This window comes from Balaenoptera ricei, chromosome 3, assembly GCF_028023285.1.
Source record: "Balaenoptera ricei isolate mBalRic1 chromosome 3, mBalRic1.hap2, whole genome shotgun sequence".
Lineage (NCBI taxonomy): Eukaryota > Metazoa > Chordata > Mammalia > Artiodactyla > Balaenopteridae > Balaenoptera > Balaenoptera ricei.
The window spans coordinates 112,536,872-112,554,599 of record NC_082641.1 but is presented as its reverse complement, the minus strand read 5'-3'; the positions used below and the strand labels follow the sequence as shown (position 1 = coordinate 112,554,599).

Here is a 17,728-nt window from a genome sequence, read left to right as displayed (position 1 = left end):
GCTGACTGGAAAGGCCAGCTCCCATTCTTTCTCGGAGTCCCAGTTTCCCCGTCCTGAAAGGGAGCCGTAGCCCCTCCCAGACACCACCCTCAACACACACGCCGGAGAACATCTCTCTCTCCCTCCACCCCCTCCCTCTCCCTTCCTCCCCCCTTCCTCCTCCTCCCCCTCCTTCGCCCACGGCTTCCAGGCTTTTCAGGTCTGGGGTCTTTAATTCAGCTTAGGACAGCCCCCGCCTGAAGGACCCTCGCAGGCCGTGGAGTACCACAGCCAGTCCTCCGTTCCCGCTTTGAGGAGACCGAGCCGAGCTTCCGAGGGAGGGGGTGAGAATCAAGGCCCGCCGCGCCTCGCCTCGCCCCGCCCCGCCGCGTCTCCGCCTGGCCCGCCCGGCCTGCCTCCGCCTGCCGTCAGGCGATCTCGCCGGCCAGCCCCGCCGGCTCTGTGACGTGACGGGCGCCAGGGTCCTCGGCGCCTGCGCCCGCTCGTATAAAGGCAGACGCCGCGCCGCTCGGCAGTGTTGGCCTTGTTCTCCGCTTTTCTGTGTTTCTTTTTGCAGACGCCGCCCTGCTCTCATCAGCTTCTGGCCAGCCATCTCCTTGAATCCTAACACCGTGAGTAGCCGCCGACGGAGCTGGGAGGGGCGGTGGCGCCGCGGATTGCGAGCTGGTGGCCGCACCGCTGGTGCTTTGGCCCTGCTGGAGGCGGGAGGCACCTGGGCCTGGCCTTCCCTCAGGCTCTTTGGAACCCGTTGTCGGCCCTGTTCTCCCACCCCGCCCCTCGACTCGGCGAGGCCTCCTCTAGCTTCGCGTCTTCACGGCGCCCCATAGGTGCCCGGGCGGGCGGGCGGGAGAAGGTGCGAGCAGAACCCGAGATTAGGCCTTCTCTGCACGGGGCGACCGTCAGCCGTGGCGGAGCTCGGCTGAGGGCCCAGGCTGGGGCCGGGGGCCTCGCTTGGCGTTGAGCCTGCCAGCCACTGGCACCCAGGGCGAGGGTGGCGGCGGGGCTTTTAATGGAGTTCCCGGGGCTGTCGTGAGCGTGGGCGTGTGTCCGTGTTTGTTGTTCTGGTGTCCGGAGGAAGCGTGGCGGTGGTTGTCCGGGAGCGCTGGATTCTTGGCACCCATCCTTTTCTTGCCCCTGTATCTAGCGTCGCTAGTCACCGGTCTTCGCTAACTGTGCTGGGTCCGAATCTTGGCAGAGAGCCGCCTGCTCCTTCGGAATATTTCTCTCCCATTACTTTGCCACAGCATGGGTTTGCTGAAACCATTGTTGTAATAGCAGATGCCATCGTCATAGTGGTGTGGCTTTTAGGTGCACTAACTCCTAACTCGAGGTGCCTGGTTTTTGAAGGGATAGGACATTCACCTGCTTCGGTTTACTTTTTAATGGAGACTTCAGGTTTAGGTTTTGGGTCATGAATTTTTTCATCAGAGCGTTACAGTAGAATGTTTCTGTGTCATAGAGCAATGCAGGTTTCACTCTACCCTCTAAAAAGAGGTGTCGGAATTTCAGGTCACTTAAAACAGGTTTTTTTCCTTTATGGTGTTGATAGAACCCACTCAGAGTGATTTAGAAGTACTGGAGCATAAGGAATTGAAGGAATGGTCTTGAAAGCATGTCAAACAAAATTTCACCCATCATTATACGAATATTTTGCTCTGAATTCCAGCTGTATAACACTAAAAAAGTTGTCTTTGAGTACCAAGTTTAGCGTTACAAAGTACATCGAATTACAGATTAACCGATTGTTTCTCTGCTATTTATTAAGATCTCAGCTCCCGTAGGAGTAACCTAATAGACGAATTTGACTATGACTAAGCAGATCTTGCTGTTTATCAAAAGTTATTTGAAATATGAAATGTTCGTCTTGCTTAAAAGTAATTTTATCAACTGTGTTGCCAGACTCTTGATTCTATAATGTTCACTCCAGTACTGTGGAACATAAAAAGAACATAGAATGTTTCGTAATTAAAAATTGAGCTCACGTTAAAATATTTCTTTTGGGGATACCTTTTGTTATTGCCTTGTCGCAGAGAAGGTCCTCTGCTCTGGGTCTTTCTCCATGGAGCAGGACAACTGCATTATTGGCAAGTACTGAGCATCACGGAAAAGCAGACATATTTGTGAACTGTAAAATGAAATCTGATTCTCTCCACCCATGGATGGCTGAGAGCTGGATATTTCAATGGCTGGTTTTAAAACAGCTTTACCTTTTTGCTTCTTTGCCTTAACAGCTTGTCGTTTGGGAAATGGAGACAGTTGTCTGGGGAAAGCAGAATGAATATTTTAGCTGATTTAATGGGTCTTAAGTCTTGGGACCTAAAACAGGTTCAATCAGTGTTTTAAATGCCAAATTCTATGTTTTTAAGTTATAGCGACATCACAGGATTATGATGGACCTTTAAAAAATCTATACTTGAAATTTAAAGAGGTTTTGAATTTTTACAGTCAGGTATTGTTGCCATTCCCCCCTCCCCTGCGCCACTCCCCCAAGAATCTGAATATGGTAAGAAATTGCTGGCTTAGAAGCTTAGAACATTTAATTTTAAAGAGGTGTCTTTTTGTTTGTATGTTTTGGTTTTTTTGCCAAAACTCAAGTCTTTCGAAGTTAATTGCTTAATTAACTTTTATGTAAGAGGTGTCTTTTTCCTCATGACTCATAATTAATCTGAGTTAATAAATACATTTTTGGCGCAAGTAATAGGTTATTACTATGAGGACTTTGGCAGGAGATCTCAAACTTGGACACCTGGACAGTCAGTAATGAAAGGTAAAAAGGACTCTGAAATTTACTAGGTTTACAACATCTGCTTATCCTTAAAATATTTTATTCTTTTGTGTATGGTCTTGCATTGATCCAAACATAAATAAGTATATCCTGATCTACTCTTTGGATCTGAACTCATTTTTCACTGGTAAGTCTCACTGTGGGAAAATTACTATCTTATCTGCTAGCTTTGTTTATTTTGGACTCACCTCCCTCAGGTTTGCAGGTGGAGTAGTCAGTGTTCAGTGAGAGCAGAAAGGCGCGCAAAGAATAAGTCCATTTTAGATACATTTTGCATCAAAACTATAAAGTGTTAATTCTAAAACTTAACACTAGTAATGAATTCAGTAGGGCAGGCTTTAAAAGCTTCTGTTCCTAGGAGTTACACTTTGACAAAATTTTTATAGAAACACTTGTGTGCTAGCCTGTGAATAATCACTTAGTGTTTTATAGGGTTATATACTATAGGTCCTTAGGGTTTTACGGTTAATAAGTTAGAAGGTGTCTAACAGACTGTAGTTTGAAATGTAGTTTGTATAGAAGTAATATCTCTTAAATTTCAAATTCAATATAATACCTTTTTTTAGATGCCTTCAATTAAGTTGCAGAGTTCTGATGGAGAGATATTTGAAGTTGATGTTGAAATTGCGAAACAATCTGTGACTATTAAGACCATGTTGGAAGGTAAGTTTATTAGAAAACATGGGTTGGGGGAAGGCAAAGAAATGAGTAGCTTGATATAACCTGTGAACATCAAATCTACAGAAGTAACAATCTGTCAGAAAACTCTCAGGGGTATGAAGGGGTAAAGTTTACTTTTTTTTCTTTAAAGTATTAACTGCATTTTTTTTGGTACAGGTCAATATTTTCTGCATTTTCTGAATTACTGAGTTTTTTCTCTTATTAGGTAGATAATACCATAAGCTAATACTGAAATGATTTCCAAGCCTCAGACAATGGCCCATTTCTCTTTCAAGTAAATTTGCATTCATAATTTCTAATGACAAAAACTAAAGCCTTTGGAAAAGAGATACCTTATATATGGTAGCTAAATAGAACACCTTGTTTCAACAGCAGGAGTAAGCTGAGTAGATTGTAAACTGAGTAGATGTCTGTTTCGTTCTTTTTTTTTTTTTTTTAACCAAGTCTTCCCTTTTGTCTGTTTTGTCATTCCTCTGAAACTGCTGCAAAGCATATATGCAGTGCATCAAAGAAGGAAGGCAAGAAAACAGGTCCTGAAACGTTTTGAAACTTTTACTAGTTAACATGGATCTTTTTTTTAAAAAAAAAATAATTAATTAATTTTTGGTTGAGTTGGGTCTTTGTTGCTTCGCGCGGGCTTTCTCTAGTTGCGGCGAGTGGGGGCTACTTTTTCTTGCGGTGCGCGGGCTTCTCATTGCGGGGGCTTCTCTTGTTGCGGAGCACGGGCTCTTGGCGCACAGCCTTCAGAAGTTGTGGCTCGCGGGCTCTAGAGCGCAGGCTCAGTAGTTGTGGCGCACAGGCTGAGTTGCTCCGCGGCATGTGGGATCTTTCTGGACCAGGGCTCAAACCCATGTCCTCTGCGTTGGCAGGCGGATTCTTAACCACTGCGCCACCAGGGAAGCCCTGGATCTCTAATTAGTATTATCGGTCGGTTGGTAGACATTAGTAGTATATGGAGACATACAAATCAGTTTCTAGAATTGGTGGGAAAAAAACAGTAGTAATAAGAATGTTCTTCAGTACATTTGTCTCCATATCTGCAGGGGATTGGTTCCAGGATCCCCTAGGGATACCAAAATCCATGGATACTCAAATCACTTATATAAAATGGTGTAGTATTTGCATATAACCTACATACATTCTCCCTTATACTTTAAATTATCTCTAGTATTTATACCTAATAACACCATAAATGCTATGTAAATTCAAGTTTAGCTTTTTGGAACTTTCTGGAATTTAAAAATTTTTATTTTTTAATACATTCTATCCACGGTTTGAATCCAAGGATGTGGGACCTGCAGATATGGAGGGCTGAGTGCACTCAAATATCAAAAGTTTTTGTTTATCTGTAGCTTATAGATATTTAATTAAAGAGTTATATGCCAAGCATTAGCGGGAGATATAGTAGTCAGTGTTCAGTGAGAGCAGAAAGGCGGGCAAAGAATAAGTCCTGGTGCTGGTGAAAAGAAGGTAAGTGAGAAGTGGTCTTTGCTCTTGAGGGATTTATAAACTAGGCAGGGAGATAGACACCAAACAAGGCTAACGGTCACATGGTATAATTAGTGCATTAATAAAATTGTGCCAAGTGGTGCTATGGGAACTTCTTGGCTGATGTTATTCTTTAGGCTTGTGGAGAGAGTGCAGTGTGTATTACTAGTGAGGTGATATTTCAAATCTAGTAAAATTAAGGTGTTTTGGGAGATCATTCTGAGGTAAAGTAAACAGGATGTGTTAAAAAAAAAAATTGAGGTTTTTAGTTGGGGTTGCGATTGTGATACTTGTAGTTGATAGAGCTGAGGAACAAGTTTGAGGGGAATGGAAAGAAAATGACTTTGAGCTTGAACATGTTGTGTATGTTAGAGATTCCCTCAAAAGATCTTTGTAATAAATAAGCTGCTAGTCAGTTGAGTATGTGGATCTTGGTCCCTGAGTTGTAGGCTGCTAGAGATAGACTGACTTTGTATGGTGTGTTATAGGAGTATATATACATATATATATATATATATATATATATATATATATATATATATATATATATATATCTGTCGGAGTAAATGAGCTTGAGCTTGGCAGGTGGCCATATTGGGGCAGGATGGGCTGTTAAGAGTGAAGTCAGAAGTGGAGAATATGTGGAGTAGGAAGCCAAGGGAAAAGGGAGGCATTTTGAAGTGACCAGAATGATTATCAGATTCATATACTGCAGACTGGTCACTTAGGATTTCCGGGATAATAAGTTAGAAGACTTCTAACAGCAAGTATTAGGTGTGGTAGAGGCAGAAGCTGAGCTGCAGAAGGTTTGTCTTCTGTTTTCTAATAGAAAATAAAAGCTGAACATATTCTTTTTGTTTTTCTTTTTGGTTTTTTTCCTGTTTTCTAATAGAAAATAAAAGCTGAACATAAAGTTGTTTTTGGTAATTGACACCAGTTATGTGGCACTTACAGTCCTGCACCCTGGTAACTTACATAGATTACTTCTATTAAGTTGTAAACCCCTTGGTACATCCCACAGTCACTGTTCATCAAGTACGTGTTGAATGAAGAACTATAGTATGGTCACTGATAAAAGAGTGTGAAAGTTATCCAGGTGTCCCTAAAGGCAGGTGAGTAAGGCTTTATCTAGAAGATGTAGAAACTGATAACAAAATTGCTGCCTGAATACTTGCTTTATTTCATCATAGTTGGTGCCTGGCACACTAATCTCTCTTGTGCTGCTTCAAAGAAGCATTTGCTAGTGTAGGAACGTAGGACTGCTTGAAGGTTTTCTGCCAACTTTGATCACTGAAGCAAGTGGATGATAGATAGCAACAGTTAAAATGTTTCTTTCCTTCCATAGCTTTGGGCATCAGAGGTGAATGGCTTTATCTTAAGTACCAGTGGTTTATATAGAATTCTAGCCTCTTGAAGACTGGAGTGTATTGAAATAAAATCTTCTAATCAGTGGACAATCAGAAGTGAAAATCTTGGCATGTGTACACATGGATTGACTCATTTCTTCAGGTCCAGGTTGTGGTATCAGGATACAGGTGTCTTTCAGAAGTCCTTGAAACTAAATAGCTTAAAGGAATGACTGTTGGTACTTGTGCATTCAGTCTAAAAGCAAAAACCATTTCAAATCCTCGGTTTAAATGCTAGAGAAGTGATCCTTTACAACTGTAAGGCCCTTATTTTTAATGTGACTTAAGCCTTCTTCCAAATAACATTTGTATCTAAACAAGCTGGTCTTCTGTATTTCATTTCCTCTAATCTGTTCATTCCCCAAACACATGCATTTTCCATAGTATAACTTCTTTTTCTCCCCTCTGAGTTAAAAATATTTCATACTAGTTCAAGAAAAGCATAAGTGGCTTGATCCAAATTGAAATATTGTAATTTTATAGTTTTACTGTCAGCAGAGATGGGATCAGGTAAAGGCATTGGTGGGGAGGAATAGAGGGGAGATGAGTGAATGTACCCATACAGGAAAATAGGATACTTTTTGAATATACTCTCATCTTTACCACTCCACTGGAGAAGCTTGTTAAACTCATTGATCTCCATGTTGTCAAGTGCATTGTTTCATTTCTCATCTAGACTTATTGATAGCCTTTGACAGTAGATCAGTCCCTTCTACATTTGGCTTTCAGGATACTTAATACTTAGCTCACTCACAACCTGTCTCCCCATCTTTAAAGCCTTCAGTTCCCCGGAGTTTGCTTAATCATTGTACCTCTTCACTGGATCAATACTCAGTCATTCCCTTGGTTACCTCAGCTAGTCTCATAGTGTTATAAATCATTTATACATCATTTCCCAAACTTACCTACAGTTCTCATCTCTTCTTTTGATTTTTAGACTTGCATATTTAACTTCTTGGTCTACCATTGAATATCTAATAGACATCTCAAACTTATTAAACTAGAATTCTTTTCTTTTTTTTAACTTATTTTTGGCTGCGTTGGGTCTTCGTTGCTGCGTGCGAGCTTTCTCTAGTTGCGGCAAGCGGGGGCTACTCTTCGTTGTGGTGCACAGGCTTCTCATTGCGGTGGCTTCTCGTTGCAGAGCACAGGCTCTAGGTGCGTGGGCTTCAGTAGTTGTGGCGCATGGGCTTAGTTGCTCCGCGGCATGTGGGATCTTCCCGGACCAGGGCTCGAACCTGTGTCCCCTGCACTGGCAGGCGGATTCTTAACCACTGCGCCACTAGGGAAGTCCCCAAACTAGAATTCTTGATTCCCTGCCCTCTAAAACAAGTTCTCTGACAACCTTCCCCATGTCAATTAGTGGCAACTCCAATGGCAGCTCCATCCATCTGGTTCCTCATGTTATAAGCCTTAGCCGTCGCTAACTCCTTTCACATTCTGCTTTCCATCTATTGGCAAATACTATTGCCTCTCACTTCAAAATGCATACAGAATTGCACTATTTCTTCTTCCATAGCTATATACCTTGTACAAGCCACTTGTACTTGCCTGGATCATTGCTAGCCCCATAATTGGTTTCCCTCTTTCCCCTCCTGCTTTCTTGCTATCTCTTACCAATATAGTAGCCAAATTGCAGAAGGCCCTGTTAGGGCCCTGTCATCTCCTTTCAACCTGGCTAACTCTGCTCTTGTAACACTAGATTCCTTAGTGTTTTTAGGACACTATCAGAAGGCCTTTGCATTTGCCATTTCCTCTGCTTAGGTGTTCTCTCCTTTAGGATTTTAATTAAAATGTCATCTTCTCTGTGAGGTATCCTGAACAACTCTATCTAAAATTGCAACAGTTCCTCCCATCCTCCTGTATTCATTGCTGATTCTTCCCTGCCTAGCACAGCTATACATTAGGGACTCAAATGTATGACTCAGCACTTAACCGTGTCAGCATAACTGGTGCTGTGCTACAACCAGTAGAGCAATGCAGTACTTTTGACCTCTGATCTTGGTACTTCTGTTACATAAGTTTCTTTGGCAGCTCTTTTTTAGTCCTGTAGAAACTGAAGGATGGACCCATTTGGTTTGAAAAATACTCTTATTTAGAATCTTTAAGTAACATACGGATTTTAAGTTTTCTCTTTGGAGCTCAGCAACCACTTTGATAGTCTAAAAGTTAGGACTTTTTATTAGAGAAACCTATATATTCAAAATTATAAGTAGTATGTATGTGATGAATAACACCAAAGGGTATATGTTGAAACTAAGTCTCTCAACCCATGTTCTCATTAACTACCTTAGACATAATATTAACAAATCTGTTAACAAATATTAACAAACTGTATTAAAAATTAAAATTTATATTTTAAATATAAATATAAGTATATTCCCATTTTTATTCAGGTAACATTTATCTTTTATACCTGGCTTTTAAAAACTTTAATCTTGAAATCATACCAGTATGTACGGAGCTGCCTGCCTTGTTTTTTGTCAGTGGCTGCACGATCTGGTGTGTGTGTGTGTGTATACATTTTTGGGCTTCAGATTTTAATAGATTGAGATTCTGTTACTTCTGCAATACCTCACGTTGTTTTATTTTCCTAAGTGCAGTCCATCTAGAGTTTGGTATAAAGAGGAAGGGTAAGCGTCTGGCTTTAATTTTTTCCCAGGTGGTTACCCAGTTATCTCAAGCCCACTTATTAAATCACTTTTCCTCCTAATGAAGAACTCTTTTTATATAATCCTGTATTTGTCTTCTCACACATTTTTATATAGTTTTGGATGGTTCATGGAGCTGTTGCTAGGAACCACCAGTTTTAAATACTTTCAAGAGAACTATTCTTAGTAAAGTACTTTTATAGTCTTTCAGATAACATGTCTTACAAGTTACTTGTTTGAAACAGCCTGGTTGTTATAATGGGGCTAGAAAATAATGGCAACTCTCTTTTGGTTTACTTAGATTTGGGAATGGATGATGAAGGAGATGATGATCCAGTCCCCTTGCCAAATGTTAATGCAGCAATATTAAAAAAGGTAAGGTAGCAACTATACCCTTATATATATATATATATTTATATATATATATATATGTATGTATCCCTTTTCTCATTAACAATATCCTGGTGATACTTCTATATTGATATATAGATAGCTTCCTTAAAAACAAAACAAAACAAAACCAATAACTATATAGTAAGATTATGACTAAGATATTTATTTTAGTTTAACCAGGCCCTGTGAATATTTAAGTTGTCTAGTCTTTTTCATTAGCACATTTAAATTATTGAAATATAATGGTATGTGCTTAGCAAAAAGGGAAATTTTTTTGTATTGCTTGTCTGCTGAATGGGTATGCCTCAAAAGGAGTTTGAGGGACTTCCCTGGTGGTCAGTGGTTAAGAATCCGCCTGCCAATGCAGGGGACACGGGTTCGAGCCCTGGTCCAGGAAGATCCCACATGCTGCGGAGCAACTAAGCCCGTGCGCCACAGCTACTGAGCCTGTCCTCTAGAGCTTGCGAGCCACAACTACTGAGCTCACATGCCTAGAGCCCGTGCTCTGCAACAAGGGAAGCCACCACAATGAGAAGCCCGTGCACCACAACGAAGAGTAGCCCCTGCTCGCCACAAGTAGAGAAAGCCCGCATACAGCAACGAAGACCCAACGCAGCCAAAAATAAAAAAAATATTAAAAAAAGGAGTTTGAGAACAAGAATGTGCTTTTTTTGGTTTGTTTCTTTTTTTTTTTAGTTGATCACCTTACCCTGTGTCTAAGCATAAACAGCCCTCTACATATTATTATTGTTTTGGCTGCACTGCGCGCGGCTCGCAGGGATCTTAGTTCCCCGACCAGGGATTGAACCTGGGCCCATGGCAGTGAAAGCACCGAGTCCTAACCACTGGACCACCTGGGAATTCCCCAGCCCTCTACATTGAATAGGATTTTAGTGTTTCAGAGCATATGGCTCCTTAATAGAGCCAGCTGTTTAACTGAATGCTCTTCTGAAGAAACAGCAGCCAGCTTCCACATTGCGGGAAAAACTGGCTAGGCTTAGAGATGGGAACGGTCGGTTCCAGTTGGCCCCTTCCTAAGGAATTTTCAGAGTCATTGACCATACGCAGTTGCATTTTATGCTTTCTCTTGACCCTGGCATGAGATACAGCTGCACTGCATATTTTTCCATATTCTTACCATGATTGGCTATTACCAATCTTTTTAATATCCCTAGTCTGGGTAAAAAGCCCCTTGTAACCACTATTCTGTATTCTGTCTCTGTGAATTTGACTATACTGGGCTATCTTATAAAAATGGGATCATAGGATATTCTTTTGTGTCTGGCTTATTTCGCTTAGCGTAATGTTTTCAAGGTTCATCCATTTTGTAGTCTTAATAGGCTTTTTATAGGAGTTCTTTATGTAGTTTTTACCACTTTGCTTGTCTTAGGTCAATTCACAGCTTTGTATTTTATCTAGTTAGATCTCCTTTCTGACTTCTGGGTTTTGTGTTGCAAATTAACATTCTATCTTATGCTAATATTAAATGCTTCTAAAAGGACTTTTACTTGCATTCATTCAAATTCCAGTCATTTTTTAGGTGCTGGAGGTACAGCAGTGAACTAAAGAGACAAGATCTGTTCTTAGGTAGTTTACATTCTGAAGGTGTGTGGGAAGCATACAACACAAATATGTCAGATGGAAAAGCTGTGGAGTATAAGTGGGATGGTAGGGGGGAGTTGGCTATTTGTAAAATAAAGATGGTCAGGAAATGCCTTACTGTGAGAAGTGGATCTTTGAACAAAGACATGAATATGTGGGGGAAGAAAGCTCTGGGCAGTGGGAGTAAGTGCAGTGACCCTAAGATAAGAGCATGTCCTGTCTTTTGAGGTAAGGCAGGGAGGCTAGTGTGGTGGCTGGATCATAGTGAACAGGCAAGGAAGTAGAGGTTAGAGTTAATGGGTTGGGTGATACAGGGCCACTTAGAATAATTTTTTTCCAATCTATTTGGATTATTACTTATCAATATTTAAACTTAAGTATATTTACTGATTATATGACCCCAAAACTGTAAAAGTGTAAAGTAAAATTTCCCTTCCTTGTCTCTCATCTGACCAGAAAGTCCCATCGGCATTAATTTCTTACGTAGCCTTTTTGTTTTTAAAGCTTTTTAAAAAAAATTAATTTATTTTATTTTATTTAGTTTTAGCTGTGTTGGGTCTTTGTTGCTGTGTGCGGGCTTTCTCTAGTTGTGGCGAGCGGGGGCTACTCTTCGTTGTGGTGTGCAGGCTTCTCATTGTGGAGGCTTCTCTTGTTGCGGAGCACGGGCTCTAGGCGCGCGGGCTTCAGTAGTTGTGGCTCATGGGCTCTCGAGTGGAGGCTTAGTAGTCGTGGCGCACCAGCTTAGTTGCTCCGTGGCATGTGGGATCTTCCTGGACCAGGGCTCTAGCCCATGTTCCCTGCATTGGCAGGTGGATTCTTAACCACTGCACCACCAGGGAAACCCTACTTAGCCTTTTAAGACTTTTTAAATGCCATTATGTTACTAATTGGTTTCTTTCATATACTACTGGAATACTTCTTAAAAAGCTACTTAATTAAAGCCCTTTATGCTTGGCTTTTTCTTCTAGAAGTAGTTCTTTCCCTTTTTTGTATCCTGGTAGTATAATTTCTCAGTTCTCCCATTTTCTCTCAGCATTGTTTATTCCCCCAACATTATAATATAAAAAAAATTTAATCATACAGAAAAGTTAAATTATACAGCAAAAACCCATTTTCCTACCACCTAGATTCTGTAACTTAACACTTTCAGTGTAGATTGTGGTCTATAAGATGGTGCACAGTCTAGCTAATCAGCTTCTGGAAACTTTAATGTGTTCATTCCACTACTAAGGGAACTTTGAGCTTTTCTGCATTATTCTTATACTGGATAGTGTTGTGCATGTGTCTAGGGTGTTTAGAATTGCTTGGTGATAGTGTATGCACATATTCAGCTTCCCTAGGTACTCCTAGGTTACTTTTCAAAGGGATTATACCAATTTACACTCTACAGTAGAAAAGTTCATGTTATCCTCACACTGTTGCCAATGACTAGTATCGACATCTTGATTTTTATTTATCTTTTGGGGGTACAGTCTAAAGTAGTATCTGTAGTGTTAATTTTGCATTTAATGAGGCTGAGCATTTCCTCCTTTTTGACTATTCATATTCAGATTTATTTTGTAAATTGCCTGTTCATATCTTTAGCCCATTTCTGTGTAGAGATTTTTAAGATTTTATATTTTATAAGGTAATGCATTGCTGGCATGTACATGTTGCAGGTATTTCCCACTCATTGTTCTGTCTAACTTAATGTGTTTTTTTGCACAGGAGCTTTTTAGTATGGTCAAGTATAGTAATCTGTCTTCATGGTTCTCTGTTATCTAAGATCTTCCATGAACTCTAGGGTTGTGCTTTTCAAGCTGGGCTACTAACTTTATTATTCAAGTTGACTTACAGTTAGTTCTCAGCCCCATGTAGGAATAACCTTGCCCCAGCAGTGGAACGAAGTACCTTGTTATAAAATGCCATATAGGAATGAACTTTTGTTGTTGTAGGTCATTCAGTGGTGCACCCACCACAAGGATGATCCTCCTCCTCCTGAGGATGATGAGAACAAAGAAAAGCGGACAGATGACATCCCTGTGTGGGATCAAGAGTTCCTGAAAGTTGACCAAGGAACACTTTTTGAGCTTATACTGGTATGTTTTTAATGCATAGTATAAGATATTTCTAGTCCATACCTTTAGCACTTTTCATGGAGTTAAATTTGTTAAATTCATTGATACTGAATTTTAACTCTAAACTCTGCAATGCTATATTTAAATCCATGTGTCAATAACCACATTAAATGTAAACAGTCTAAACACCACAATTAAAGGTTAGAGGTCATCACATTGGATAGAAAAGAAAGAGTTAGCTATTCTGTCTGCAAAAAACTCACTTTAAATATAAAGACACAATTAGGTTTAAAGGGTGGAATAAGATAATATTATGCTAACAATAATAACCAAAAGAAAACGGGGGTGACTATATTCAAGTACATTTCAGAGCGAAGAATATTACCAGGATTAAAGAGGGTCATTGCATAATGATAATTATCATTATTAAGAGGACATAAGAATCCTAAATGTTTTTCTACCTAAAAGCAGAGCTTCCAGAAAGTGAAACAAAAACCAATAGAACTCTAAAGGATAAGTAGGCAAATCCACAATCATAGTTAGAGATTTCAAAACCTGTCTCTAAATAATTGATAAAACAAGTAGACAGAGAATCATAAGGATGTAGAAGACTAATGACAGCAGAATTCATATTCTTTTCAAGTGTATACTTCCAAGATAGACATGTTGTGGGCCTTAAAACAAGTCACAGGGGAACTTCCCTGGTGGTCCAGTGGTTAAGACTCCCGTGCTTCCATTGCAGGGGGTGCGGGTTCAATATCTGGTTGGGGAACTAAGATCCCACATGCTGCGTGGCACAGCCAAAGCAAAACAAAACAAACAAAAAAGTCTCATTTGAAAGGATTCAAGTCACACAACATATGTTTTCTAATCACAGTGGAATGAAATGAGAAATCAGTAACAGAAAGCTATCTGGAAAATCTGCAAATATTTGAAAACTAAGTAACACATTTCTTAGTAACCTGTGAGTCAACGAAGAAATCAAAAGAAAAATTAGTATTTTAAACTGAATGGAAATGAAACACAACATACGAAAATCTGTGAGATGAAGCTAAAGTAGCATTTAGAGGGAAATTGATAGCCCTAAACACCTATATTAGAAAAGAAGGGGGCTTCCCTGGTGGCACAGTGGTTAAGAATCCACCTGCCAATGCAGGGAACACGGGTTTGATCCCTGGTCTGGGAAGATCCCACATGCCGTGGAGCAACTAAGCCCATGCACCACAACTACTGAGCCTGTGCTCTGGAGCCCGTGAGCCACAACTACTGAGCGCTCGTGCCACAGCTACTGAAGCCCACGCGCCTAGAGCCTGTGTTCCGCAACAAGAGAAGCCCCCACAATGAGAAGCCCACGCACTGCAACGAAGAGTAGCCCCCACTCGCTGCAACTAGAGAAAGCCCACGTGTAGCAGCAAAGACCCAATGCAGCCAAAAATAAAATAAATATATTTTTTAAAAAAAGAAAAAAGAAAAGTTTCAAATCAGCAGTCTAAGCTTTTACCTTAAGAAACTAATGAAAGATGAATTTCATCCCAAAGAAAGGGAGTAGTAAAGGTAAGAGCAGAAATCAGTAAAATAGAAAACAGGAAAACAATAGAGAAAATCAAAGAAACCAAAAGTTGAATCAGAAGGTCAGTAAAATGTAATGCTATAACTACTTATGGGATCTTAGTTCCCCGACCAGGGATTGAACCTGGGCCCTTGGCAGTGAGATCGTACAGTCCTAACCACTGGACCACCAGGAAAATCACTGAATTCTTTAAATATTTTTGTCAAACACAAACTTGTGTTTGTGTGTGTACACGCGTACACAACTGCCAGTAGTGGCCATTCTTTAACATTTGAGGTAGTGTAGTTTGCTGAATGTAGCACAAGGACTCAATATTACAGAGGTATAACAAAGAATGGGACATACAATAATCTTTCACAGAAGAATTTGTCTGATTTATTTATTCATTTAATTTCTTAAAATTAACTAGTATTTTAAGCTAAGTTAGATATGGATTGTTAGTCACTGACTTTAGATTTAATTTAAAGCATCAAGTATACTTTAATGAAAACAACAATTACTTTACAGGCAGCAAACTACTTAGACATCAAAGGTTTGCTTGATGTTACCTGCAAGACTGTTGCCAATATGATCAAGGGGAAAACTCCTGAGGAGATTCGAAAGACATTCAATATCAAAAATGATTTTACTGAAGAAGAGGAAGCCCAGGTAGGTGGCTAACAGCTTGTTCTTGATCAAATGCTTTTCAAGAGAGACTAAAACCCATAGCATGCTAGGAAAAGAGGTATTTATATCAAGGAGTCTTGACTTTACTTGAGGGAAAATAGGTACCTTCTATATGCTAAAAACATTCTGGTCTGTCTCTTAGTCTAAGCACTTAGATGATACTGTTCTTTTATAAGCATAAGAACAATTAGTTTTCATCCGAAGGTGCTGTTTGATATTTGTTCCTTAGCAGTTACTAGTTTTGGCACCTGGGACCTTACATGTAAGCCATCAGTATTTGACTTCAGAAGAGCAGGCCCTATGGATTATGTGCCAGGCTACTTCAGAGCAACGTAGTGAATGGGGAAGAAATGAATAGATCAGAATGATTTTCTTGACGCAGGTCATCTCTGGTGACTTAAGCTGTAATTGCCCATTGTCTTTGCTTTTCTTGATAATTTCAGCAGGGCACAATAAAAAACTGGGGAGAGAAAGAATGGGAACCTGGAAGCCTACTGTTAACTGGGTTTTTCTGGTTTTCTATCTATTTCCTTCTGACCCACCTCACAGGCTATTGATGAATCATTAGATAGTAGTCTTAGAAAAGACTACTTAAGGTATTTCCTTATATTTGTCTCTTCTTCTAGGTACGCAAAGAGAACCAGTGGTGTGAGGAGAAGTGAAATTTTGTGTCTGATGCTGTAACACTGTAAGGATTGTTCCAAATACTAGTTGCACTGCTTTGTTTATAATTGTTAATATTAGAAAAACAGTCCACAAATGCAGCAGCAAATCAGTTGTATTAGCAGAATGTTGTCCTCATTGCATGTGTAGTTTCAGTACAGATTCCAAACTTACGGCTCAGTTTCTTCTAGTATGATCAAAAGTTCTTTTTTCTTTGCTCTGAATAAAACTGAACTGTGGGTTCTCTATAGAAAGTGGCATTTTGGGCTTTCCCTCTTTTTGTAAAGCAATTTATGCCTAGTTTATTGTCCAGTTAACTTTAGTTTAGTGACTTTTAAAAGTTGGCATTGTAAATAAAACAACTTGCAAAAAAATTTTCTGAAATAGAACTAAGAACGTATTATCTTTATTCATGATTTGGAAACTGGAAAAAGGCTAATTGAGGTAAATGTTATCAGAGTGGGGTTATCAGAATGTCTTCCAGCTTCCTGGAGTCCACTGGTATTGATTAGCCTATATGTAGCAGGGCTCCCTTAATTGAATCTGAGGACTTGTTTTTTCATTTTTAATCCTCTCAGCTTTGAATATGTTGGCTAGAGGCTCATTTACTACTCAGTTTGTGGTTTGGGAGGAAACAGAATTAGACAGTTTGCTGGCTTTTCTATTAAAAGAGACACTTAACCCATGTGGTGTGTCATCTTTTTATAATCAGTAATCCTATGTGGGGAAAACCATAAACACTACTTGCATGTAAAAAATAATTTAACCTTTAATGTTAAAATGTATGGCGTTACCCAGAAAGCATCAGTCACGAATGCAAGGTACTTTCAATAAAAAGTAAGTTACATAGTAGGTAGTAAGTGGTTTGCTTTTTGTGTATTTAAATGTTTCACTTCACTTCATATTAAAAGTTAAATTTACGTATGGTTGTTTAGTTAGAAAAGAGTTGCAGGCAGTTCATGTCCTAGCTCACTGGAGGCTGCGACATAACAGTAAGGTTCTGGTAGACTCTGTCTGTTCTAATTGTCTTCTAATTTTTTTTCTTTCCTCCTTGTGTTCCTTTTTTTTTTTTTTTTTTAAATTTATTTATTTATTTATTTATGGCTGTGCTGGGTCTTTGCCTCTGTGCGAGGGCTTTCTCTACTTGTGGCAAGCGGGGGCCACTCTTCATCGCTGTGTGTGGGCCTCTCACTGTCACGGCCTCTCCTGCTGCGGAGCACAGGCTCCAGACACGCAGGCTCAGTAGTTGTGGCTCACGGGCCCAGCTGCTCCGCGGCATGTGGGATCCTCCCAGACCAGGGCTCGAACCCGCGTCCCCTGCATTGGCAGGCGGATTCTCAACCACTGCACCACCAGGGAAGCCCTGTGTTCCTTTTTTACTTACTTTCCCAGTTAGAATTAACTATATTCACATGTAGCCTTAATGTGTTCTCTTCATGTTTACTGTGAGCTCTTCTTGCTCAGCTTATTACTTGAAAGTAGTTTGCTTTTACTTCAACTCTTTTTTTTTTTTTTTTTTTTTTTTTTTTTTTTTTTTAATTTTATTTATTTATTTATGGCTGTGTTGGGTCTTCGTTTCTGTGCAAGGGCTTTTTCTCTAGTTGCGGCAAGTGGGGGGCCACTCTTCATCGCGGTGCGCGGGCCTCTCACTATCGCAGCCTCTCTTGTTGCGGAGCACAGGCTCCAGACGCGCAGGCTCAGTAGTTGTGGCTCACGGGCCTAGTTGCTCCGCGGCATGTGGGATCTTCCCAGACCAGGGCTCGAAC

General features: G+C 40.3%; 1 protein-coding gene across 1 annotated transcript; it reads left to right on the top strand.

Moving 5' to 3' along the window:
• The first annotated feature begins 463 nt into the window (after positions 1–463).
• SKP1 (S-phase kinase associated protein 1) lies at positions 464–16,814 on the top strand. The gene is made up of 6 exons (XM_059919478.1): positions 464–611; positions 3,352–3,448; positions 9,313–9,386; positions 12,941–13,084; positions 15,141–15,281; positions 15,926–16,814. The coding sequence occupies exons 2-6, from the start codon at positions 3,352–3,354 to the stop codon at positions 15,959–15,961; spliced, it is 492 nt and encodes a 163-aa protein (XP_059775461.1). The 5' UTR covers positions 464–611; the 3' UTR covers positions 15,962–16,814.
• The last annotated feature ends 914 nt before the right edge of the window (positions 16,815–17,728 follow it).